Source organism: Hippopotamus amphibius, chromosome 3 (assembly GCF_030028045.1).
Source record: "Hippopotamus amphibius kiboko isolate mHipAmp2 chromosome 3, mHipAmp2.hap2, whole genome shotgun sequence".
Lineage (NCBI taxonomy): Eukaryota > Metazoa > Chordata > Mammalia > Artiodactyla > Hippopotamidae > Hippopotamus > Hippopotamus amphibius.
The window spans coordinates 82,750,989-82,776,572 of NC_080188.1; the positions used below are offsets into that span (position 1 = coordinate 82,750,989).

The window sequence follows — 25,584 nt, forward strand, 5'->3', positions numbered from 1 at the left end:
TCTACTATTATTTAAATAGGTCTTTGGAAAGAAAGAGAATTGTCATTTTAAACTGGATTACTTTCTAACAGGAGAGACTGCTCTCTGAGGTTCCTGGCATATTTTGGAAGGTAGCTGGGGCTCTGTATTCTAGAAAGAAGCCTTAATGGGCCTGCTCTTCCAGATTAAGCTTGAAATGATGCCCTGAATCGCAGTTGCCACCACGTCTATTGTTAGTGGTGATGATGATAAAAAAGGACTACCATTCGTTGAGTACGTAACGAGCCAAGACTGTACCAGGTGCTTTGAGTTATGTAATCTTCACAACTTTCTCCTCTACAGATGATGACAGAGGTTCACAAAGATTTTTAAAAATGTCTTCCAGAGTCACACAAGTGGCTAAGATGGAATCTGACTACAACTGTCTTGATAACAACAGCAGCAATGGCTGCTAACATTTATTGAGGATTTACCACATATCAATCCTGAGAGTGCAAAGCTTGTTCCTCATTTGCCTAGTTGTTTAGGGGGCACAAGCATATCAACGGTGATTTACTAAAAAAAAAAATTGTTGTATAGCTAAAGCGTCCATCTTTTGTAGAAACAGCATGCTTTTTTCCCTAAATGATCTGGAAACAACCCCCTTTTTTTTTAATAATACACTATTTTACCCGCTTTTCCTATATTCTCACCATTATGTGAATCTCTTACAGAAAGTCCTTCCTTTTGAGGCAGCTGACTCTCTTTTGACTCTGCAACTGGACAAAGTGATTCCAATTTTCCAACAAAAGGGGATTCATTACAGCCAAACCATAGCAGGAATCTACTACACACTGTTCTTCAGGCCTCCCTAGTTGAAATCCAGGCCCACGTCTGCTTCTGTGGCTTTGTCAGCTCCCCAGTCAACAGATTGGGACAGAGGCTGCATCACTGTCTGGTTTGACCTATGACACATTACACGCTCCCATATTTGCAAAGCAGTTGTGAATCAATACGGAGTAAAGTGGTTAAGAGCTTGGGCTCTTGGAGCCACAAGCCCCAGTTTCGCCAAGTTCTTTTTTTTTCTTCTTAACTTGTGGCCTTGAGCGAGTTCCTTGACATGTCTCTACCTGTTTCCTCATCTGTAAAATAGGACTACTAATAATATATCATGGGGCAATTGAGAAGATTAAGTGAATAATAAATGATTTTAAAATACCTGTCACCATGCTAAGTTATGAGACGTGCACGATAGCAGCTAGCTACCTTTGTTGCTGGTGATATCCACAAGCCTTTAATGAATACTTACTGCATACCAGGCACCATGCTAAATGCTCAACATACAACGTCTCATACAGTCCCCATGACGTGTTACCCCCTTTACAGACGAGGGGGTTAGAGTTGGGAGAGCAGAGGAGGATTTTCCCTGAAACTGATGAAGCTGAGCTTCAGGGCTGCTTCTTTAACAGATCCCTGTGAGAGCTGGGGGCACTGGAAGGTGCAGGGAGGAGAAGCCAGGCTGCAGTCAGAAGCACGTCTATTAAGCAATGCTGGTAATTACCTGAAGAGATGTCACGAAAAGGGACCTGCATTACCAAGGCCTCTGTAAGTTGTTATAATCTTTATTATTCTAAATGTTCACTTTGGGATCTAATTTTGTGAGTTTTTTCTTTTCTTTAAGAGGGTGGTTAGGTTTATAGGCTTCAGGTCCCCCAAATTCAGATCTGCCTCTTAATAGAGATGCATGGGGTTTTACTTTTAATCTCTACACTGTGTTATGTCCTTGCTAGATTGATTTAAGCTACACAAAGTCACTTTATAGGAATGGAGAGAATGCTCAAAGTGAAAGACTCATGGTAGCAGGGGACTAGACTGTCTTGCTGCCTGCATTTAGTAAGGCATGAGGGTTTGGTGAAGTCTTAATGGGCTTCATCAATATAAGTTTAAAAATTCTTGCAATAACCTTCCTCTTATGATGAGTAGTGGTTTGATGTCTCTTTTATAGTCTATGAATCTCCTAGAAAAGTGGTAAATTGGCAATACATTTCTGTGCTCTATTATGTTTGAACCTTTGATTTGCAAGAGTGATTTCAACATAATTTTCCTTTTGCAGAGCATGACCGCTGAAGCAAAGCAAAACCTAAAGATAAACAGCCTTCATAAGTTTGGCCACGATAGATTTTTCCAAAGCAAAGAATAAAACATCAAAATGTCCGCTCAGTGGTTCCTTGTCCTTAAGAATCCTGGGGAGAATCAGATCATCTGAAATAGAAACTCTGCTATTTTTATACCCAATTGCAAACTGGGAAGTTGCCAGGCTTTCGTCTCAGCAATGAGTCTTCCTAGGAACTGGGTCTAGAATTTATTTATACTTTACACTTTGGGGAAAGGTGCATTCTTAGTCATTTCAGCTTTTGGTGCTTTTCCTTTATTCTGAAGAACCTTTGAAATTACCTTTTGATATTTCTGGTCTCCTCCACCTAGAAAGGGAAGGCGGCAGAGGAACGAAGTTGGCAAGAACCTCTTTCATTTGGGCATTGCTAGTATTAATCGAATGGACAATGAGAGGAGTTGGCTAGTGAACAATGCCACGCTATGTATATTTGCAATTCAAATCGACGGCTGGCACTCCCCCAAAAGGGGAGCTGGGTTGCAGCCTCTTTGGATCTAACTTAAAATCCATCTCCTGGGCAGTAGACAATGACAAAATAGAAAACTGTGCACCACCTCTTCAAATTACCACATGGTTGCTTAAGGCAGGACTCCAGGGAACATTGTGTGAACACACACACCCTCTACCCACAGAGGCCATTGATCTATCATGGAAAAGACTTAGGAAGTCTCCTTGTGGCCACTAACACCTTCCCTTCATATGGCCCATTCCCTTTTCTTTCCATGGGTGAAGAGGGGAAAGGCTTAATGGAAATGTTGTGCCTCACTGAGAACAAGGGGCTTCTTCCCAGGTTCCAATATGTTCTTTTGGGGGGGTGGGGCACACTCTGCAGTGTATGGGACCTTAGTTCCCCGACCAGGGATCAAACCCCGTGCCCCCTTCATTGGGAGCGCAGTCTTAACCACTGGACCGCCAGGGAAGTCCCTCCAATACATTCTTGTATGTGTACCTTTGTGCGCGCACACACACACATGACCTATCTCCAAAACGCAGCGAAGCAGGGAACAGGAAAACAACCTGCGTCAGAAGCATTTATTCAAACTCATTCACCAGCAACACTTAAACCACTTTCACTATCAGTAGAATTCCAAATGGCTTTACAAACCAGGAGGGTCTCTTAGAATTGCTGCAAGGGACGACAAGGTCAAATCCTCTCTGCCAATGAATCTGATGGAGTAGAGGTTGCAATGCTGACTAGTTTTATTGGGGGTGGGGATAACTAAGAGAAGGAAAATGAATACAGCTGTGTCTGAGGGAAGGCCTCAGAATCAATATGTGATGTGAATCTTATCTACTCGTGCTATCCAAGCAGCTTGTTTCTGGTTTCTATTAATATGGGGGGTTAGGAATTACAGGAGCCAGGATGGAGCTGGGCAGGCTCTGTCAGGTAGCTTCTGTGTCTACTTCGGTGTCTGTTCCACAAAGTGCAGTGAGTGCATCGGGGTAAAGTGTGCAGAAAACAAGGCACAGCCCAGGTCTGGGGAAGTTGCCCTGGACCCCATTTCACTTCAGGGAAGAGAAAGGCATAGAGGTCTTTGTTGTTACTTGATTGTAGCCTCCAATCAATTCAGAGAAGTAGAAAGGAGACTATTACAGGCTAGCTCAAAAGACATAGAGAAAACGGCTTACAAACAGTTATTAAAATTAAGTGAATGTCAATTACTTTTTGAAATTAAACAAATAGGAAGGTTGAAACATTTACTTAACCATTTGGCATGTACTAGCTGCTGCAAATTAATGAAATAGCTGTCTTAAACAGCAGGAAGGGAGTTTCCAAGTATCAAAATTATAAACAATTCCAATTAAAAAGAGAGAGATAGTAAACTCTATTTGCTTAGTTCAACAAGTATTTACTGAGCACCTGCTCTGGGCTCCTATGGGTTACTTTGTGTCCTAATTTTAGTTTTAGTTTCAGGCAATGTTTGATCTTTGGGAACTTGTAACATCTAAATGTGGGGACTGCCTTTATTCTGGTATGAAGAGTTGAAAATTCAGTTCCGGAAGGTGGTGAATTTGTTCATTAAGGAGGCTGCAAAACAAGGTTCCCTTTGTGACCTTTCTTACTTCAATGACAATACTTTAATTCCTTTAGGATGAGGTTAATATTCTCCCTTTCAGGAACAGATCCACTGTAATAAAGATTATTCATTTGTTCATAAATAATATTTAATGAACACCTAAGTATATACAAATTCAGTTAGGTGTTCCATACCTTTCACAAAGTTTCTGTAAGACTCAAAAGAGAAATCTATGTGACCACTTAAAAAAAATGTAAATTGCTATATATAGAGAAACGCTATTTTTATTACCTACCTGAATGGGTCACAAATACATTCAATTGCTCCCAAATATAGCAAGTTACAATTATCTGGGTCTATTTTCTTAAAGTTGTAACAGTAGCTGCCACTTAATTGAGCTACAAATGCCATCAGTGTGCTCTGTGCTTTATAACATTTCATTTAATCCAGTCAATAACCTTAGGAGGTGGGTCTTTCGCCACATCCTAGAAGATGAGGAAACACGAGGTCAAGTAATCTGATGAAGGTCCCATAACTAGACAGAACAGGGATTTCGACTCAGGCATATTTGTGAACTCATTCTATTCTAGAATGTACATTTTTATAGATGCTGTTCTTCAACTGTATTAGAGTCAAGCCACATTTAAGTTATGGACAATCAAGCAGTTTCAAGACTACCAGGTAGAATTACAGCGTCTTCTTGATCACTGAGTCATCCGTGGGCACAGCAGTCATGGCTCTGGGCTCTGCCCCGCTCCTCCCTAAAGCATGCCAGGCCGCTCTCCTGCACTTCACAGCCTGATGTGATTTTTGCCTTGTGTTTAACCATATGGTTTTGCTGTCTTTTCCCTGAACCTGTCGTTTCTCTCTGATGTTCTTATGCCTGTAATGTGCTATAGACTAAAAAACCAAATAACCAAACGTACTGGAAGGTCTCTAGGGCAGTGGTTCTCAAGCTCGTGCCCATAACCCACCTGGGGAGCTAGTTTAAATGCAGATTCTTGGGTCTCATCGCCCAATGTTCTCATTTAACAGTTTTGGGAGCGTGAGGCCCAAGAATTGCTGCCCTAGCAATCAAGAACACATGTTTTGTGATTGTGAGAAATTTATTCTCTAGGTAGCATCAATATTTGTTAACTTTCTGATGTTCATCTCGGCCCTGGAGAGTTGAGATTCCTGCAGATACACACATGGCGGAAAACTGTTATTTGCGACGTTACCTGATTTGAGTAACTGAACTTCACTTTCTTCACTTACTGTATAAAATGCTAGATTTATTCAATAAAACTGTGACAAAAGAGCCTGAAAGTACCACAGAAATGCACCCTCCCCTCCCCAAACCTTGCTTTAGTCTGACAAAATTCTAGGTTTCTTTCTCCTTAAAGGGTACGAGTGAGCATCCTGGTGCTTGGCCAGGTGCCTGACTGCTGACAAACACCGAACCCGTGTGAGCTGCGGTCCTGCCCTCATCTTTACATGGAGAGAATGGTGCCTACCTCTCAGGGACGGTGGGAGCCTCAGAGAGACGCATAGCAAGTTTCTGGTAAGCAGTTGATATGTGGTCAAATTTTAAAAATGACTTTTTATAGGAATTCTAGTTGTAGCTACCCTAAGAGTATCGCAGCTCTTTGAGGGACCAGGTTTCACACGTGCGGGGGGTAGAGATGAGCACAGTGGCACGTCCTCCCGTACAGTCTCCAAGAGAAATACAATCAGCATCTTGCGGCCCGTTGTTCTCACTCTGGCTGTAGGAAACCAGCCTGGAAGTGTCGATTTCTGTGTCACACTACAGGGGATGCAAAGAAACCAGGGCTTTGCTCTTTGAAATATTAGAGACGAACCCTAAATACTGATAATGAAGTGTTAGATGACCTCAGTGAAAGAAACAGGCATACTAACATGAAAAAACACATTTTATTGCACTTAAGTTATAAGAAAATAAAATTTCTAAGTGAATCAAACCATAGACACAATCCCTTTAAAGGTTGTTTTCCTCCATCATGTCAGGTTGTTACATAACTAAAATTAACCAACTTGAATCTGATTGTTTTAAATCAGACTATAAATAAAACAAACAAAAAAAATAAACAGGAGGAGGAAAAGAAAGATCACCTAGGATACAGTGTTAAACCACTTTCACAGTTCAGCTTGAGTTGTGGCTCTTGGAGAATGAGGCAGACCATCTGACTTTTTCATTCATTTCGCTTGTTTGCATGGGACGCCTTTACTACAAAAACTGGATCGTTTCTGCTTTGTCAGTTACTCAGAGCAATAAAACTGTAACAGTTGTTTTCCCAAATACTGTAAAACGCTAAGACTGACCAGCAACTTTATTTTAATTTTGTGTTTTATATATTTTAAAATATTTTGTCAGTTTTCTTATGTACGTTCATCCATTCACCACAGCCCTCAAAAAGAAAAGTTTCTCCACAGAACAGGCAGCAACAGCTCTGTTCCAAGGAATGTGTTTTAATTTTTGCCCAGATAAAAGAAAATAAGCTTTGCACACACTCTCAATTCTTTACTTGCAGGCAAACTTCACTCTTTATTTTCTGAAACTCTCCCATTCTCAGCCTCTTAGAGGCACAGATGGTTCAAGTTTCAGTGGCAAAAAGTCTTTTTTTTTTTTCCGTAACCAAACTAGAGCAAATTTGGAATTCAGTCTGGGACTAAAACGTCACAGCAGAAAAAAAATAAAAAAAAATAATTTGCTTTTTTTTTCTTTCTTTCATTTAGCAGCATAAATAAGTTTGGCCACTGGGAGTACAGTACAGGGGTGGGACACGATCCCATATTTGAAGACCTACTTCTAGCACCAGCATCAAGAATTAAATCCATCTCGGGACTCACAGAACCCAGGACAACTTGCCACCTTTGAGCAACATAGGCATTGAAGAGTGTATGTGGAAGCGACAGGAATAGATTAACAGAGGCTAATACTGTGATTGATTGACATTGGCAATGGTTGGCAAAAAAAAAAAAACAAAAAAAACAAAAGCTTTTCATGATAACTATACAAAAACAATTCACAGTAATTTTTTTCCTTTTTAGCTTTTCCACTGCAGAAAAATGACGCTGTGTCGCAGATGCTCGCTGGTGAGGAAGTCCACCGGTACTGTGTGGCTGTTACTGCAGCTTCTTTCTAGGTCTCAGTGGTAAAAGAACAGGCTAGCAGAATCTCTAACGACGTCTCAGCAGTAACGCTGCCCAGCGACCACTGGAGAAGAAAATAAAGAAATAATTGCACCTGGTTTGATTTCGAAAGTCTCGTTTTGCAAAGCTGCCCTCAGTCCAAAGTGAAGCTTTTTCCGGGACGAGCCGGCAGGCGCCTCTCTTGTCAGTTGCGGTTTGTCATCGCTTCCTCTTTTCCTTCTGAGTCTGTAGGTCTTTTCGCTCTGTTGCCCCAAGCCAACATCCTGCACCACTGAGAACAAGGGATTTTTTTTCTTTTTCTTTTCTTTTTTTTCTTTTGCAGGGGGAAGGGCAGGGAGTGTGTCGTCTACACGTTGGGACGATACCACCTTTCCTGCTCTTCACTTCATGTCCACATCAAAGTCCAGCACCAGCAGCTTGGTTTCCTCCGTTCCATTGCGACTCCCGACTGCACACACCAGCTTTGTGTTCGAGGCTCTGATCCGCCACACGACTCCCCCGCTCCCCCCACTCTCCAATGTGACTAGGTTTCGAATAAATTCACCCGTTTTCAAGTCCCATAGTTTTACAGTTCCATCATCTGAGCTGGTAATTACAAAGTTCTTGTTGAACTGTAAACAGGTCACAGCACTCTGATGCTTGTTGGGACCTAGGCAAACCAAAGGAATTTCGTTACTGGTTAGAAATCACGGCTATGGGTCAGTTATATTGTAATTTGTGGAATCTACACTGGAAAACACAAAAAATGAAATATTTAAAACGCTGCATATTTAGAAACTGTGTTCTGAGGATTTTAGGATCAGCAGGGATGTAAGAAAATCTGGTAGCTATTTGTAATGAAACGTTAAGCTCTGGGTTCTGCCTTCCAGGAAGCGTGGTTAGCTACCAGGCAGGCAGACATTTTGTGTTCCGGCTGCATGAGTGAGTGCTTTTCTTGGTGGTGATGTAGACAGATCAGCATCGTATATTCTGCTCATGGACAATCTATTACCCTACCACTCTGAACTGACCAGTCAAGGGCAAAGGGTGAATGGACACTCTTCCAAAACTCTGAGGAAGAAACAAAATCAATGAGTAACAAGGCTGCAGTATAGCCCACCAGATGGCCTCAATGAAAAAACACGTTCTAAGGGCTATGACTAATAAAAAGAAGTTAATCACAATATAAGAAGTTAAACGCTGTTGTGCCTCATTTAGTATTAGTGGCTTTCACATGTGTCTTCCTCTAGTTTAGTGGGCACAGTGATTCCTTCCCATCCTACTTAAGCAGATGGTTAAGGGTCTAAGTTGAGGCCAAAGCAATTTTCTATCAGATTAGAGAGGTTTTTCTCCCCCCAATAAGGCAGCTCATTAATTTAAAATTGGACTACAAATTCAAACTAAAATGACCACTCAAAAAATAAAATATACTGCTTCTGTGATACAGCTAAGATCTCTCTTCACATTGTTCTTTCAGGTTAGGTAGAGTTAACTGTGTATGTAGGAAGTGATTAAACAATTTCATATTAAAAACACAATTTAAAACACTTTCTCAGGGGGTAGTCTAGTTCTGTCAAGTCAGAGTGTAAAGGCTCATAAACTTATCCAAAATAAATTTTCATTTTGTATGAGGTTAATTCTTTTTGTGACACAAAAGCTCCATATTTCTCTTTTGACCAACAATCTCATTTTTAAGGAACACAACTAAAGGTGGGTGGCCAATATTTACCTTGCAATGTTTGTAAACACTGTCCTGTTTTGATATCCCAGATTTTAACTGTAGAATCTGCATTCCCAGAGACAAGAATGTTGTCTTTGAGTTCCATTCCACTTGTTAACGACTGGTGTCCTGTTAACGTGTGAATGCAATTCCCTGTCTCCACATCCCAGACTCGGATTGATGTATCAAGAGATCCACTCACCACATGGATGCCATCAAACTACAATAGACACAGATTATTAGACCAGAAGTGTGGATAGTCTTAATATTATTTACTGACCTTAATGCTATAAGGGGAGGGGAGTAAAGCATGAGAAATAGGAACAAGATGAGGTGCTAGGACAAAGTGCATTCAATCAAGCAACACTACAGCACATGTTCTCAGAAGCTTCTATCAGAAATGCTAGTTTTTTATGGCCAGTGGCTTCAAACTAGATGCAGAAACAATTTTTTAAAAAACCACCTGAAATGAACATATTATTTTCAATCATCTGCCGATACTTCGTAGCTACATATCACGAACAATTCGATACAGATTGCCATCTGAGTTTTACTTCTCAACAGCACACTGAAACTACTGATGTGGTTTATGATAAAGGGTTTGCTTATCAACACCTAGGGCATGAAAAGGGCTGGAGATAACTTTTATGATATTTCAAAGTAAGTTCCATTAAAAATTGCATGTAAAATAAAAATTTCATTTATAAGAACCTAATGCTATTTAGGAAACAAACGTGCTAACAGATAATTATATCTGGAATTAGAAGTGGTGGCATTTTGACAACAAAAGCAAACTACATACAGCATCTCTTCTCCAGCTCCCCAGCTGTACCAAAAGTCAACAAACATCTACCAACTTCCAGATCTTTAACAATGTTACTACCTCTTTCCTCAATCTAATGGTTAATTTAAATGAGATTATTATATTCATTAAGGTTCTGAACATATCACAAAACATATAAACAACTGCAGCCAATTCCCACTCCTCCAAATTCATAAGCTTTTCTAAGTTAACAGACATCTTTATTATATGTCAATATTTCATGACATGGACAGTATTCCATCAGTTAAGATACAAATACCCCAAGAAAAGAAATCTGAACCCTGGGACTACACACTAATTTGCTGATCACTAATGGGCAGTAACTGGTCAACAAGCTATGTAAGTCATAGGAAGTACAGCTGACCCTTGAACAAGACAGGTCTGAACTGGGAGGGTCCACACCTATACTCGAATTTCTTTCACTAGGTACCTACTACACAATCCCAGGTTGGCTGAATTCTTGGATGTGGATCTGCAGATACTGAGGGCCAACTGTAAAGTTATTCGAGGATTTTCAACTGGAGCGGGGGTGGGGGTGGGGGGTTGGCGCCCCTGACTCCTACATTGTTCAAGGGTCAGCTGTATTTTTGAACCGAAAATGCTGTCTTTCTGGAAACGAAACAAGACCTACTTTCTAAACTTGCTATAAATCTAGTTATGTCAAAATATGGCAATCTATTCTAGGATATCAGGTTCAAATGAAAACGAAGCAAAAATCGGTTTAAGTCAAATTTACTTCTTTAGACTACAAACCAGCAGCCCTGGGATGGCAGTGCAGCTCTGTGCAGAAAGTTTCACGTCTACTTTGAATGGGGACGGAATCACAATTACATGGTCCATCAACTTCCAGCTATCAGGGCAAAGGGGCAGCTTTTGGCCAAATTAATCCTCTGCTAAGGAGTTTATTAAAATCCAGGTTATTCTCCTATGAGACTGCCTACCCATTAATGAACATAGCAAAATTTAGGGCCCCAAAGTCTCAGGTTCCAAGACAAATATTTGTATTTTAGAGGGAAATGAATCACCGAGAAATTGAAACAAATCATTTAAATAATTTCAAAGTTTATGCTTTCTTCATGCCAATTTTAAAGCATATATAAACAGCAGAATAACTTGATTCACCTTTTTTTGGACTGTAATGGATCAGCAATTTGACAGTGATTATCTGACTAAGACAATCTTATGACTCATCAGTAGAGCATCTCAGGAGCAGGAGAGATAGGTCTCTTACCTGCAACGAGTAGACCCTGTTGGTGTGTCCCTGCAACGTGTGCAGACAGGTCTCCGTCTCTGGGTCCCACACCTTCACCATAAAGTCATACGCTCCACTCACAACCCTCCTGCCATCATATTGAACACAGCGGACCGCTGCTACATGACCCATCAAAACATGTAAACACTGGCCTGTCTCAATATCCCAAACCCTAAGGGTGGCATCTCGAGAACCGCTAACAACTCTGTAGCAGGGAAAACAGAAAAAAATATATATTAGAACTTTGATATCATGAGAAAACATGATACATAAAAAGTCAGTGGTTATTAAAACTTGTTTTCCTTTTCTTAAGCAGGAATACCTGTTTTCAAAATAAATACATACTATGTAAAACCTCAATATATAAACATACAAAAGCTGAGTTACTCTGATTGGGATGGGAATTTGGAAAGCCTAGAATTCTGCCTGTTTTTGATTCTCCCACCTATGAGGGACCCAGGAGCACCTTGGGGTCCCATGGAATAGTTTTAAAACTACTGCACTGTAATTAGAAATGATGAAGATGCAGAAGAGGAAGACAAAGTCGAAGATAAAGAAGCAGCAGCAGAAGCAGCCAGCTCAAAATACATCCAGTAAGATCTTGATTTTAGAAATAAAATGCTAGTGTGGGCAATATGTGTAAAGTGTTAATGGGTTGTAGTATTTTGAAAAATTTAAATTTTCTTCTTTATTCTTCCTGTCATTTCCCCAAATTTAATTATGAGCATATATATTCCCTTTGTGACTAGGGAAAAAATTCAATAAAGGTTTTTCAACAAAACAAATCAGAATCTGGAATTTAAACAGCTAAAGGTATGTGCTTTACACCATATACTCTGGTTAAATTAACCAGCTTTAAATATCTCCTCAAACAAAAGCTGCTTATGTTTATATTTTAAAATATTCGATAGGCTACAGGGGTATTAAGATATACAGATTTTTAGAAGATATACACGTAAGGGCAATGGAAATCCCATAAAAATCTGACCCAACATTATTATCTTCAAAGACCAGAGTGATACGAATACTGCAATCACCTCTGGACTACAAAGGAGAGTTGAAAACTCGGGTGTCTTTAATGTCATTCCTAAGAGACAAAGAAAGGCCAGAGTTTCCACCTTTGGAACAGTAGAAAATTGGAAGCATTGAGAGATATGTCAGAACATACTGGAAACTGAAATGCAAGGTCTCTTGATACCAATCCCTCCAATTTTAATGGTAGAGCACACTGTTCAAAGTAGATTCAAAGTACAAGTGAAAAGGTACTTTTCTGCACATATTACAAATCTAAAGTGAAATCTGCTTAATGCAATGGTTCTTAATAAAGAAGATGCCATGGACAGAATTAACGGTAAAAACTGGAGCGGATTCATTGTAAGGACCCTTCAGAGAGACCTTTTCTGAGAAAGGAGGTAGAAATCACATCTGTTTCACAGGAGCACTATGAAGACACGCCAATGGAAGACAGAAAGGACTAGGAGGGCTCTGTAGGAGGAGATAAAGCAACAGCAAAGATGGTGAGAAGAAAAAGGCAAGCAGTTTGGTTTCGCTGAAACTATTTTAAAAACTTGACTGAGGGTTTCTTCCTTAATTTGGTAGGCAGCAGTAGGCTCCCAAGGGGCAGGGGTACTACCATAATTAGAGGAGGTTCTCTGCCAGCTGTGTAGAAGGTGACCAAGTTTGAAAGCTGTGTCAGTAGCTCAGGTGATAGGTGATGAGAGAATAAGTTAAAACTGACAGGCCTCAGCTTTTGCCTGGACAGAGGGGATATGATGGAGTGGGGGAAGGATGGTGGGTAATTAAAAAGACTCAGAGGCTTGAAGCCTGAATTACTGAATTTGTCCCACTACTGGAAATACTTATGCCCCCCCCCCCCATTTTTTTTGAAGATGATGAGTCATCAGAGATTAAAGTAAGGTGTTAGTCAAGATTAGAGAATGGTTTCAAGGTGGAAGCCAACAACACTATTAAATGAGGAAAGAAACTGAAAGGCAATACCCTACTGCCCAATTTTAAGGCAACACACCACTGCTTCCCTAGCAGAGCAACACCTGAAGTTGAATAATTAAAGTCTAATCTAGGACTTCCTAGGTGGTGCAGTGGTTAAGAATCTGCCTGCCAATGCAGGGGACACCAGTTCGAGCCCTGGTCCAGGAAGGTCCCACATACCGCAGAGCAACTAAGCCCATGTGCCACAACTACTGAGCCTGCACTCTAGAGCCCGTGAGCCACAACTATTGAGCCTGTGTGTCGCAACTACGTGCTGCAACTACGGAAGCCCACGTGCTTAGAACCCGTGCTCTGCAACAAGAGAAGCCACTGCAATGAGGAGCCTGCACACCACAATGAAGTGTAACCCCCGCTCACCACAACTAGAGAAAGCTGGTACACAGCAACGAAGATCCAGTGCAGCCAATAAATTAATTAATTAATTAAAAAAAGTCTAATCTAAGAGCATATTATCACTACCTCTTCATTAGACACAGTGAGTATTGTACAGCTGAACTCTACACAAAAGGCCCCAAGTTCATAAGTAACAGAGGAAGAATTCGCAAGCCCTATGGATTTCCCCTACCTTTTTTCATGGAGATGCATACAACGTACAGTGGAAGTATGCCCGTATAAGGTGTGTATACATTCTCCTGTCTCTGCATTCCACACTTTGAGAGTCCGATCTGTTGATCCACTAATAATGATGTTGTCTCTCATCTGTGATGACCACACTCCACCTGTGTGTCCCACCAATGTCCTCAGACACTGCAAAAATACTTAAGGTGATTACTTTCCGGTAGAAAGAAAAACAATGTAAATAACATTTCAGTAGTTCATTAAAATCTGGAGTAAAGTTATTTACTCCATTGGAACGTTTGGCATACTATAAAATAATTTTTCACACCAATATAACATGATCCCATCACTATGTATTTCTTTGTTTATTCAGCTGCATTGCTTATTATATACACACACAATTGAGGATGCAGAAAATAAACCTTTCTCACTAAAGTATGACAGCTCCAGCCTTGACCTCTTTGATAAAATAATACTAAAACTGCAACTAGGTTTCTTCCATGGGAATGGATTCAATGAAAGAATGCCAACAGAGCTGGGTGTGGCTACAGACCACATTTCTTCTGAATCTGCCCCAAGGCAGTAGTTAGGAGCCAGGCAAAGTACTTCTAGACAAGTAAAGACAGACATTAAAACCCTGAAATAAATCCAAAACTAATAATATTACACTATGGAAATACGAAGCTGTTTTAAAAATTTTTTACATCTGACTTGGAATATTTAGAAGATTCTTGCCCAAGAATCAACGTTATAAGACATTTTAAAAGACAGATTTCCCCCCAACTCCCACAATTTCTTCTACTATTTTTTAGGTGGTCAATTACTTAATTCAAGAAAATATTTTCCATTGGACAGATAAAAATAAGTACTCAGTAGAGAACCATTAAAAGTATAACATTACATGCAATGAGACTGATTGCCTGGACTGTTTCGTTTCTTTCAAACTCCTATTTAAATAACTAGCCTGCTTAACTTCTATTTTATAGGGCTTGAGGTAAATCTAAATTAACATGATTTATTTAACTTTTAAACTATAGGTAGACTATCAACAAAGTTTACAAGGAAAAATACATCCCTCAATCGTATTTTTGAAAAAAATTAAAAAGGAAGGAGATATAACTTAGATGGTTAATAAAAGTGGGAAAAATTAAGTTCCCCCCCGCCCAAGCACATCTGTAAAATCTTAGCTAGTCACAAACAAACTATTTAAATGAAGAAGAAACTAATGACATCCCTATCACGAGAAACATCATTTTCATGCCAAGAAAAAAGCTGAATTAGAAGCTCTGATATTTGCTATCAAAATAAGCTAGACTCAAAAATGAATCCTTGTTTGCCTTTCACTGGTTGATCCTTGCGAAGATATGCACCAATGGTGACTTTATGAAGTGTAGAAAGAAGTACTTACTTTGCCTGTGACTGCTGACCAAACTTTTAAAGTGTTGTCATCAGAACCACTAACTATTCGGTTACCACAAAACTGTAAGCATGTGATCACATGATCATCGTGTCCTTTCAGCACCTATAATATAGATGTACAGATTAGAAATATGTGACCAAATTATGTTTATTAAAATATTGGGGGGAAAAAAGCGAGGCCATAAAGAGCAACAGTAATCCATAGTCTATTTCTAGAATAAAAATTTATATAAAATATGAAGCATCCTTCCTGGCAGATGAATTAAGTACTAAGCATTTTATTGTTTCCATATTCTATTATTTATACTTGAGACATCAACGACTAAAATTTTACTCAGTCAAGACCTCATAAAGATGGTTCAAACACGAATGTATTTTATAATCATCTATTTTATCTGCTCAAACCAGAAGGATATGCTAAAGTTGTGCAATTTTGACACACAAAAGCAAAAATACCTACTAAGTAGAAAGACAATAGTAATTAACTTTTTCAACTTAAACAAAAAAGCCTGTCATAGTGTATATGTATTAATACAAAATGTCTTTTGTATTGCTTTTTTTCCAGTTGAAAAAATACAGCTAAGAAGTTCAAGCATTTTTGCCATTCTTTATATACCTGAAATGTTGTAAGGCAGAAATGAGAATGATGCTTAAATTTAAAAAATTAAAACACACAAAAGCCACCAAAAAACCCCCAAACACGGGTACTCCTTAAAAAATCAAGTTTGGTCAGAGAGGGAGCAAATTCTTAGGCAGAATGTATATGACACAAAATTCAACAGGATATTCAGAAATTTTCATTTACATGCAATAGATAGAACAACATGTAAGTCAATTCATCCTTTATTCAAGTACAATTAGTTGTCAGACTAGAGATATTAGCAAAGAGGAATACTGTCAGTTACGTTTTCAGTTATTTTAAAATATACTGTTTTCTTTCTACAGGAGATGGGTTGTCAAGTTATACTGCTTGCCAGAAATGAAAGACTGCACTTCGTACTAACACAGATTAATGGTTTCTGTTACATCGTGCAAGAGTTCAGTTACCTTAGGAGATTTCAGTTCCCCTCGCCTCCAGTTAGTATCAATTCTGTGCTGTCTGATGTATGCACTTTTCCATGGACTGTGTATGAAACCTGGTTTTATTACTTTTCTTCTCTTGATGTGCAATGGTTCATCAATACCTAAAGTTTAGAAAATTTAGAGTATAATTGCTTCACCAATAATACAAATTACACATTTTATGATGTATCTCATTTTCTCCTATGCTCAAAACCACTGAAATGCAGAACAGTGTCTAATTTCTAACACTGTTATTACAAAACAATAATGTAAATTCTGCATTCTGTATGGCATGTTTTGTATTGACTATTTCATTTCTCTCAGAATAATTCTATGAAATGTTGGTGAGGATGTGCAGAAATCAGAACCCTTGTGCAATGCTTGTGGGAATATAAAATGATGTAGCTGCTATGGAAAACAGTATGGCGGCTCCTCAAAAAAATTAAACATAAAATTACTATAAGAGCCAGCAATTCCACTGCTGGACATACACCCAAAAGAACTGAAAGCAGGGACTTGAACAGGTATTTGTACATTCATGTCCACAGCTGCATTATTTATAGCAGCCAAGAGGTGGAAGCCACCCAAGTGTCCACTGATGGATAAATTGAGAAAAAAATGTGGTATATACATACAATGGAACGTGTAGTCTTAAAAATGGAGGGAATCTGACACATATGGATGAACCTTGAAGATATTATGCTAAGTGAAATAAGAGAGTCACAAAAAGACAAATACCCTATGAAGCCACTTCTATGAGGTACAGAGAGTAATCAAATTTATAGAGACAGAAAACAAAATGGCGGTTGCCAGGGTGGGAGGGAGGAGGAATAGGGAGTTACTATTAAGTGGGTATGGAGTTGCAGCTGGGGAAGATGATAAAGTTCTGGAGATGGATGGCAGTGATGACTGCATAACGTCAGTGTACTTAATGTCACCGAACAGTACACTTAAAAATGGTGAAAATGATAAATTCTATGTATAAATTATCACATTTTTTAAAAAGTCATTAAAATAATGATTCTATGAGAATGTAAAGCAGGGATCATTAATCCCACTTTATGTATACTTGAGGAGAGAAGGTTTCACTGATTAGTCCAAGCCACAGACAGGGCAGAGGCAGGATTACAAACCAAGTATCCTGGATCTTCACCTCTAAGCTCTCCTAACCATCAGTGCTCCCCACTCAACTATAACCTCCATAAAGGGGAAGAGAAGCTACAGCGCATCTGTCTTACGCTCTATAATTCTTTCTTAAAAATTGTGCTTGTCAAAGGCAAATAACATTTTTGCATATTTTCTTTTTCAAAAACAATATTTTTCTAGATGCCTGCTGCGGAAAAAAAAAAAAGTCCTTTCTTAAATTAACATGGATGGTACCTACTCCATTACTAAGAAAGGGGATTTTTTTTTAACAGATCTCAGAACACAAGCTCCACAGTGGTTAGAAGATGGGAATTTACTACTATGTCCCCAGGATTTAAGAATATCTAGCACGTAAGAGGTGTTCAATAAATATTTGTGGAAGAAATGAATAATTACAAATACTTGAGTATTTAATTGCTAATTTAATCTGGGGGTTCTCTTTAAAGTGTCTTCATCTTGACTTTCTCACTGTTAATCAATCCTACTGGAGACTGGGAAGCCAATGGGATGTGCTCACTATTAGTTACAGTGTTACCAAAGGGGTTAGTGGCAAGATTTGGCACATGTGAAGGTGTGGATTTTATGTAAGTAGATGAATGTAAATGAAGACTCAGTCTTGATTCTCTGATAGGCTGCCAAAGTTCTCTTTTTTTATTTATCCACCACTTTATTCCATGTGCACATAAAACATTATTATTATTATTATTATTTATTCAGAATCACTTTGCTTTTTCGAACTACAAATATTTTCTCTCTGTGATTTTGAACCTTACCCTCCTCTTTGCATTTCTCTCTCCAGAGAAGGTTGTCTTCGGCCAAAATTCTCCAGTAGCGACACGTCTGAGCTGCTTGTAGCAGGTCTTTGGGTTCCAGGAATGAAAGCACATAAAGTGCCAGCTATGAAAAGAAAGAGCATAGTATACCAGGTGTCTTTTTTTAATTATAAAAAGTAAGTTAATTATTCCCTACAGTATAAAGTACTTATAGATAAATGTAATATAATTTTACATTCTAAAATTATGAAAGGCAATACCTTCAATTTTAACAAATACATACCAGACTTAAAAACACCCTATTGGTTTTTATGGACTTCACCCCACTAACTCCTCACCTCTTTAAGGAATACTTATTAAACCTTTCTGCCTCTTCTCTTGCCTCATCTCAAGAATTCTACTATTTATTTACATATATTTTTTACTTTATTAGTTGTTTAAATTTTGTCTTTTTCTGTCCTAACTATAATTTCACTTAAGAAATGAGATTCCTGGGACTTCCTAGGTGGCGCAGTGGTTGAGAATCTGCCTGCCTGTGTGCCACAACTATTCAGCCTGTGCTCTAGAGCCCGTGAGCCGCAACTATTGAGCCTGTGTACTGCAACTACTGAAGCCCATGAGCTTATAGCCCGCGCTCCACAAACAAGAGAAGCCACCGCACCACAATGAAGAGTAGCCCCTGCTTGCTGGCAACTAAAGAAAGCCCATGTGCAGCATCGAAGACCCAACATAGCCAGTAAGTAAGTAAGTAAGTAAATAAATGAATGAATGAGTAAAAAAAAAAAAGAAATAAGATTCCTATATGCTCTGTGTGGCATAATTTCAGAATCCGTCGGTTAGGTATAATTAATAGTTCTTTATCATATCAAAATGTTCATATCATGATGATGAACTTTTCAAACATTTACATTCCTTACTGTAAATGACAAAATGGAACAATTATTAAATTGTTCCCTAGACCTATAAAAGTAATTGGGTTCTAATTCCTTTATATTGCTTATGGAGATCTTCCTTCCTTTCTTTCTTTTTAAAATAAATTTATTTATTTATTTACTGGCTGTGCTGGGTCTTCGTTGCTGCACACGGGCTTTCTCTAGCTGCAGTGAGCAGGGGCTACTCTTCATTGTGGTGTGCAGGCTCCTCATTGCCATGGCTTCTCTTGTTGCAGAGCAGAGGCTCTAGGCACATGGGCTTCAGTAGTTGCGGCACATGCGCTCAACCGTTGTGGCTCATGGGCTCTAGAGTGCAGGCTCAACAGTTGTGGCACACGGGCTTAGTTGCTCCGTGGCATGTGGGATCTTCCTGGAGCAGGGATCGAACCCGTGTCCCCTGCATTGGCAGGTGGATTCTTAACCACTGCTCCACACAGGAAGTCCCTATGGAGATTTTCTTGATGGGCCAGATAGAGTTGTATATTTGAGCTAGGTCTTAGATGTATCATTGATTTAAAAATTTTGTTTCCAGTACTTGCAAACAATTTTTTTTCCAGTGTATAAAGTCAATTCAAATAAATAAAAGGAAACATAAGAAAAAGGAGAATGACAGCTTCTGACTATGCTCATTCAATTGGCCTCACAAATCACATAAAAATTAAAATATGATAGTAGGAGAGAATGATCTAAACAGAACAAAAAAGTTTGCTTTTCACATAAACTAGGTTACAAAGATTAAAACAAACTATCATTTAAAGGACCTAGGGTCATACAGGGAGTGAAAGCATAATCTGAATTATGTTTTGATGCTAAACAGGAATTACATGAAATAAATTACGCTTTCCCAATGATTTTGTATCAATATATATAGAGTTCATCATTAATCACATATTTATTGAGTATATTCTATATAGAAAGAACTTTAACCAGTCAGTATTCAACTTAATACTACTGTTGACAAATGACAGTGAAAAACTTTTTGTGGAATAATTATTTTTGGTCTATCAGAGAAGACCATTCAGTATTATATATAGAAACTGAGTCACCTAAAATAAGAAGGGATAACTATATTAAACAATCTATATATATATATGTGTGTTCATACATACATACACATATACAAATATACATATACATATATAACTCAACTATATATATATTTTATTGGAGATATATATATCTTATTAGTATAGATAATATTATTTGTAAGGCAGAAATAGAGACATAGATGTAGAGAACAAATGTATGGATACCAAGGGGGAAAGGGGTGGGGAGGGAGGAAGTGGGAGACTGGGATTGACACCTATACATTATTGATACCGTGTATAAAATAGACAACTATTGGGAACATCCAGTATAGCACAGGGAACTCTACTTACTGCACTGTTGTAACCTAAATGGGAGGGAAATCCCAAAAGGAAGGGATATCTGTATGTGTGTGGCTGATTCATTTTGTTGTGCAGTGGAGGCTAACGCAACATTGTACAGCAACCATATTTTTACAATATATTTTTTAAATAGACACCCCATAAATCACTTAATCTTTAAATTATTAATCTAAGCCTAGGCAAGTTTGCTTAGCGTCAGTCTAACACCATACTATTAACCTTTTCTATGTGAAATTAATATTTAATATAGAAATTATCAGGCACAAAGTTATATTTGTGGAAAAGAGATGCTATTTAATGCCCAAGATATTGAGAAAGTCTACCCTTTAGTTATCTAGCTGAAGCAGAAAGCAGGTAATTTACAGAACCAGTCAATGGATCATAAATGCTAAGAAACAAATTCAGAGTGGCTTAGACTTATCCCCAAATCAAAAGGTAAAATCTCCTTCATTACTGGTGATTAAGAGATCATCTACTCCAGTGTCTGTATGCATTAAAAAGAAATGTAAAGAAACATTCAGGTGCTCAAGAAAGCTGAAGTGCTAACTCCACAGGTTACTGGCACACATTCCTTTAAAATAGCAAAGGCCCTAACTCAACCAGAAACTTCAACTTATTAAATGTTTGTCTATTCCACCAAAACATCCCGGTATTATAGAAAATACACAGAGCAAAATAGAAAAATATGAATAAGAAACTCAGAACCACGAAAAAGATAAACAGAAAAGGTTTAAACTAGAGGAAAAGCAGAACACAAACATACTGGCAACAGTATTTTACATGGTTTCTAAATTAGGTTGCCAAGTAAAAAAAACAAAACAAAACAGCAATTAGTTACACCAGTTTGGAAACAAGGTTTTGTCATGTAGCGTTTCCTTATAGGGGACAGAGAGTGGGCACTGTCCCAAACGACATCTCAACACCACCACAGAGGGCATTACAGGTTTCTGGGAGCTAAATCAAATGGTCTAGCTAATGCAATTTTCTATTAATTTGTATTAAAGGTAAACTCTAGATTAGTAATTCTTCCTAAGGACTACTTCCAAACAAGAAAAGCTCTTAAATCGAAAGTTTTATTTCAGATAATTATTTTTTCTTTGCCCAAACTTATCATTTCAATGAGAGTTGCTGTTTTTTGTTTTTCACTGTAACTTATATTTGGTTGGCCAAAAATCGATTAGTGAATACGTTGTTCAATAAAAATCTTGATGGAAATGAAAAATGTGTCTTTTGTTTTCACTTAAAACCGAACCAATGTTTCGGCCAACCAAATATAAAAAACCACCATTTAAAAAGTAGCTAATACTTTTCCAGAATTGCTGTATTTCAGTGGATTGAACTAGTGAAAGAAGAAAAAAAGTAAAGAAAATGTTGGCCGATCCTATGTTAAGAATGTAGGTTTTAGTCTAGATCATCTACTATATCACTACGCTTTTCTTGGCATTTACTTACAAAATAAGGGTAGTACTGTTTATCACAAGTCTCGCATGTGAGACTAGTGAGATTTTTGTCAAGGTTTTTGAGATTAATAAGTAAATGTTGGTAAAGAGCTTTGAGATCTGTTGAAAGGAATTATAAGGAAATTATTTTAAGTCCATTTCCTGATACAAAAGTAATACTGTTTTAAATAATGATAGTATCTAGTCTCCAATTAGATGTTAGTTTCCTTAAGGACTTAGATCTATACCATTATGTCTCTACATATAAAGCATTTTTCAAAACAGAAAACGCTTTTTCTAGCAATTAAAACTATATCCAACATCCTGTGATAGACCATAATGGAAAAGGATATGGAAAAGAATGTATATGTATGTATTACTGAGTCACTTTGCTGTATAGCAGTAATTAACACAGCATTGTAATTCAACTACACTTCAATAAAAAACAAATTAAAAAGAAAGTGGGGGGAGGAACAGGTGCCATGCTAAGTCAGGCTCACTCATTCTATCTAGCAATGCTTCTTTTCCCTCAGGCAATCTTCAAAGGAACACTTAATTCAAGAAAATCTTTATTGCCCTGGTTATCGATAATTTGCACCTAATTTTTAGATTCTTAGAATAATTTTATATTCTCCTGATTTTAAATCACAATTTTTTTGTGTTACAAAGCTAATATGGAAATCCAAATAAAGCAAAAACAAAACAAAAACCTCACAATCTTTACAGATAAGAGGATAAACTAGACTCAAAGTCTATATTTTAACAAAAATACTACCTTACAAAATATGAAGGATATCAAGGAAAACTATGAAAAATACATCAAAGGTGAATGAATTCCGTTTCAGTCAAACACTTATGAAAGTGCTTCCTCTTATTAACATCCTTCTGGAAGCAAAGAGAGCTTAAGCCACTTTCACCAGCCAAATCTATTCAAAGGGTGCAGTTGCAGAACGAGCCAGCAAGAATAAAGTTGTTGTTGGTTTTTTCTGGGACGTCATTTTAAAAATCACTCCAAAGGAGCAACATTTCAGGAAAAAGATATTTTTTTTTCCACTTTGCTTTTTCCTGGAGTTATGCTTAATTTCATCCATTAACTATGAGGAAACCATTTTATTAATATCCAATGTGAAATTATTATTGGAACTATCTTTCATGCCCTTAGGATATTTAGAATGGTTATCTGAAAATAAAAAAATCAACTTCCTTTCTCTTCAAATTTGAAGTTGCAGGACTATTTGCATTTACATTTATATTAACATAAATGGTATTTTATATTGTCTTCTTAGTTGATCTATAATTAGTGGCATACACAAAAATTTTGTGAAAATATAAATCACAGTAACATTGATTATTTAATGCTATCTTATTTCTGGTTGCTGAGAAAAATGAAACTATGAAGCCTACAACACCAACAAAAGAACTACATCTAGGGCTTTCCTGGTGGCACAGTCATTAAGAATCCGCCTGCCAATTTAGGGGACACGGGTTCAATCCCTGGTCCAGGAAGATCCCATATGCCGAGGAGCAACTAAGCCTGTGTGCCACAGCTACAGAGTCCAAGTGCTACAACTACTGAAGTCTGTACACCTAGAGCCCGTGCTCTGCAACAAGAGAAGCCACTGCAATGAGAAGCCCAAGCACCACAATGAAGAGTAGCCCCCACTCGCCATAGCTAGAGAAAGCCCACGCTTAGAGAAAGCCTGCACGCAGCAATGAAGACCCAATGCAGATTAAAAAAAAAAAATCAAACATGTTTTATTTTATGTAACGTTATTACAACAAATGGGCATAAATAATTCTAAAAGAAATGTAACTGGTATGGGAAATCTGTGATTGTGCGTGTGTGTGTGTGTGTGTGTGTGTGTGTGTGTGTGTGTTGGGGAGGGAAGGGGAATGATTAACAGAATATATACATGTGAAATTCCATACACTTCAAAATAATTACATAAGTCACAGAGAGCTACTATCCAATAGAATCATGAAACTATTAGTCTTGAAGGGACTTAGGATAAACAAACAACAAAATAAGAAAAAAATATTGCTGTTTTAATAAAATCAGAATTTTAAAAAATGTACTACTATCATGAACATACCGTGACAGCGAAAGGTTGGACTTTAAATAACCTAGGGAAAAAATCTTGGTAGAGAGACAGTCAAATTATCGAAACTCAACAGCTTAGTCTCATATACGACTTATTCCAGTGGTGGATGACACTTAGTCTGTAAGTATAATTGAATCTGAAAATTATATTAAGTCACGGCACCTTATCATTTACAGCCCCCTTTAATACTAATTAAGTGTTAAACTGACAATACTGAATACCATAATTAGCATGACAATGTCTAAAGATGGCAGCTGTTGACTTATATTTTCAAATAGCACTAATGACAAATATAACTGATAATTCTTACCTCTTTAGGGAGCAAGGAAATGAAGTCTCGTTGAAACTGGGGTTCTATCACTTGCATCATATGTTTTACTTGGGTTGGTTCACAACTATCAATAAGTTCATCTAAAGCAAGCAATTTCTCTGGTCCACTCCAGCTCTATCAAAGAGAAATGAGAAATTTTTATTTATTGTTTTAATAAATGTCTCCAATTATAAACTCATAAAGGACAACCCACATCTACACACAACATGAAAAGTGGCTGCTTAGAGTAGAAGGCACTGAAGTTATAATCATTTAGTCTTATCAAGTTTACTAAGCTACTTTTATTTTGTAAAAGCTTTGTTTTGGGTTTGATAGACAGAAAAATATTTTTGCATCATATTATTATATTGTCATATGTTCGTCAATCTACCACCAAGGCACTGGTTGAGAAACCAAAATTTTATTCAGAAACATTGGTTTGGGCTACTAAGTAAATAGAGAATTTTGACAGGCGATCTTCCTTTTGTCCCTTTTTTTCTAGTGGGCACCACAAAACTTGATGGTTTTAGTAAGGCCCTCATCTGAGAGGAGACTGGCAACATCAACTAGAGAAGAATTAATAACTAGACAGACAGCCCAGCTGATAAGTGTCTTCCACAAACTAAGAGGGCTTTGATTTGCTATGTGAAAATAACTTCAGATAGAAACAGCAAAGAACAGAAAATGGTAGCAGATGTAAGAGTAAAATTAGAATATGAACAAAGGCTAAAACAAAAGAGGGTAAGAAATGAAGTATTTATTATGGAAAAACAAAAACAATTATACCTCAAAAATATGAGCTCCTTTAAACTATGCTAAGGGGTTGTTTTCATTTTTTTCCCCCAGTGAACACCTGCACAGAAATGCCATGATTCTTAAAAGGAAAAATCAAAAAGCCACAAGAATCATTTAAAATGTTATAACCTCCCCTCACAAAAATAAGGTGAAACATTTAAGTAACCTTGAAACACCTAGTGAAAAAAAAACATCCCTGAGCAAGCTGATAGAGTACCTTTGTGAATTATTGTGTCCATTTTGGAAGTGGGAGAAGAGAGAACAATAGGTGAGGTTTGGAGCTAGAAAGATCTGGATTTTGACATTCCATTTCTTGTTCAAACTAGGAACCTGGATTTTGTAACATGTGAAATAGGTCACAGTTGAAAACTGAGATATACTGAGGATACTGGAAGCCTTATTTAGAATATCAATCTTTTTCAAAGTATTTCTTAAAATATTTACCAGAATCTACAATGAATCTCATCTCTTCTTTCCTATCATAAAGTGTAGACTACACTAATACTAGCAAACATTTCAGCGGTACTTCTATAGTACTACTATACAGTAATGTCACAAACATCTCACTTAATCA

The 25,584-nt window shown here is 37.8% G+C and overlaps 1 protein-coding gene across 5 annotated transcripts in view; it reads right to left on the reverse strand.

Annotated features, from left to right (window-relative positions):
* Positions 1-6,051: 6,051 nt before the first annotated feature.
* FBXW7 (F-box and WD repeat domain containing 7) overlaps positions 6,052-25,584 on the reverse strand; it is a 204,140-nt gene continuing 184,607 nt past the window's right edge. For all 5 annotated transcript variants that reach the window (XM_057726412.1, XM_057726413.1, XM_057726417.1 and 2 more), the window contains 8 exons: positions 24,216-24,350; positions 18,045-18,168; positions 16,111-16,247; positions 15,053-15,166; positions 13,652-13,833; positions 11,056-11,281; positions 9,011-9,221; positions 6,052-7,951 (listed from right to left, as the gene is read on the reverse strand). In XM_057726412.1, coding sequence (XP_057582395.1) covers positions 7,683-7,951; positions 9,011-9,221; positions 11,056-11,281; positions 13,652-13,833; positions 15,053-15,166; positions 16,111-16,247; positions 18,045-18,168; positions 24,216-24,350 — 1,398 coding nt within the window. In that variant the 3' untranslated portion in view covers positions 6,052-7,682. The remainder of the gene's footprint in view (positions 7,952-9,010; positions 9,222-11,055; positions 11,282-13,651; positions 13,834-15,052; positions 15,167-16,110; positions 16,248-18,044; positions 18,169-24,215; positions 24,351-25,584) is intronic.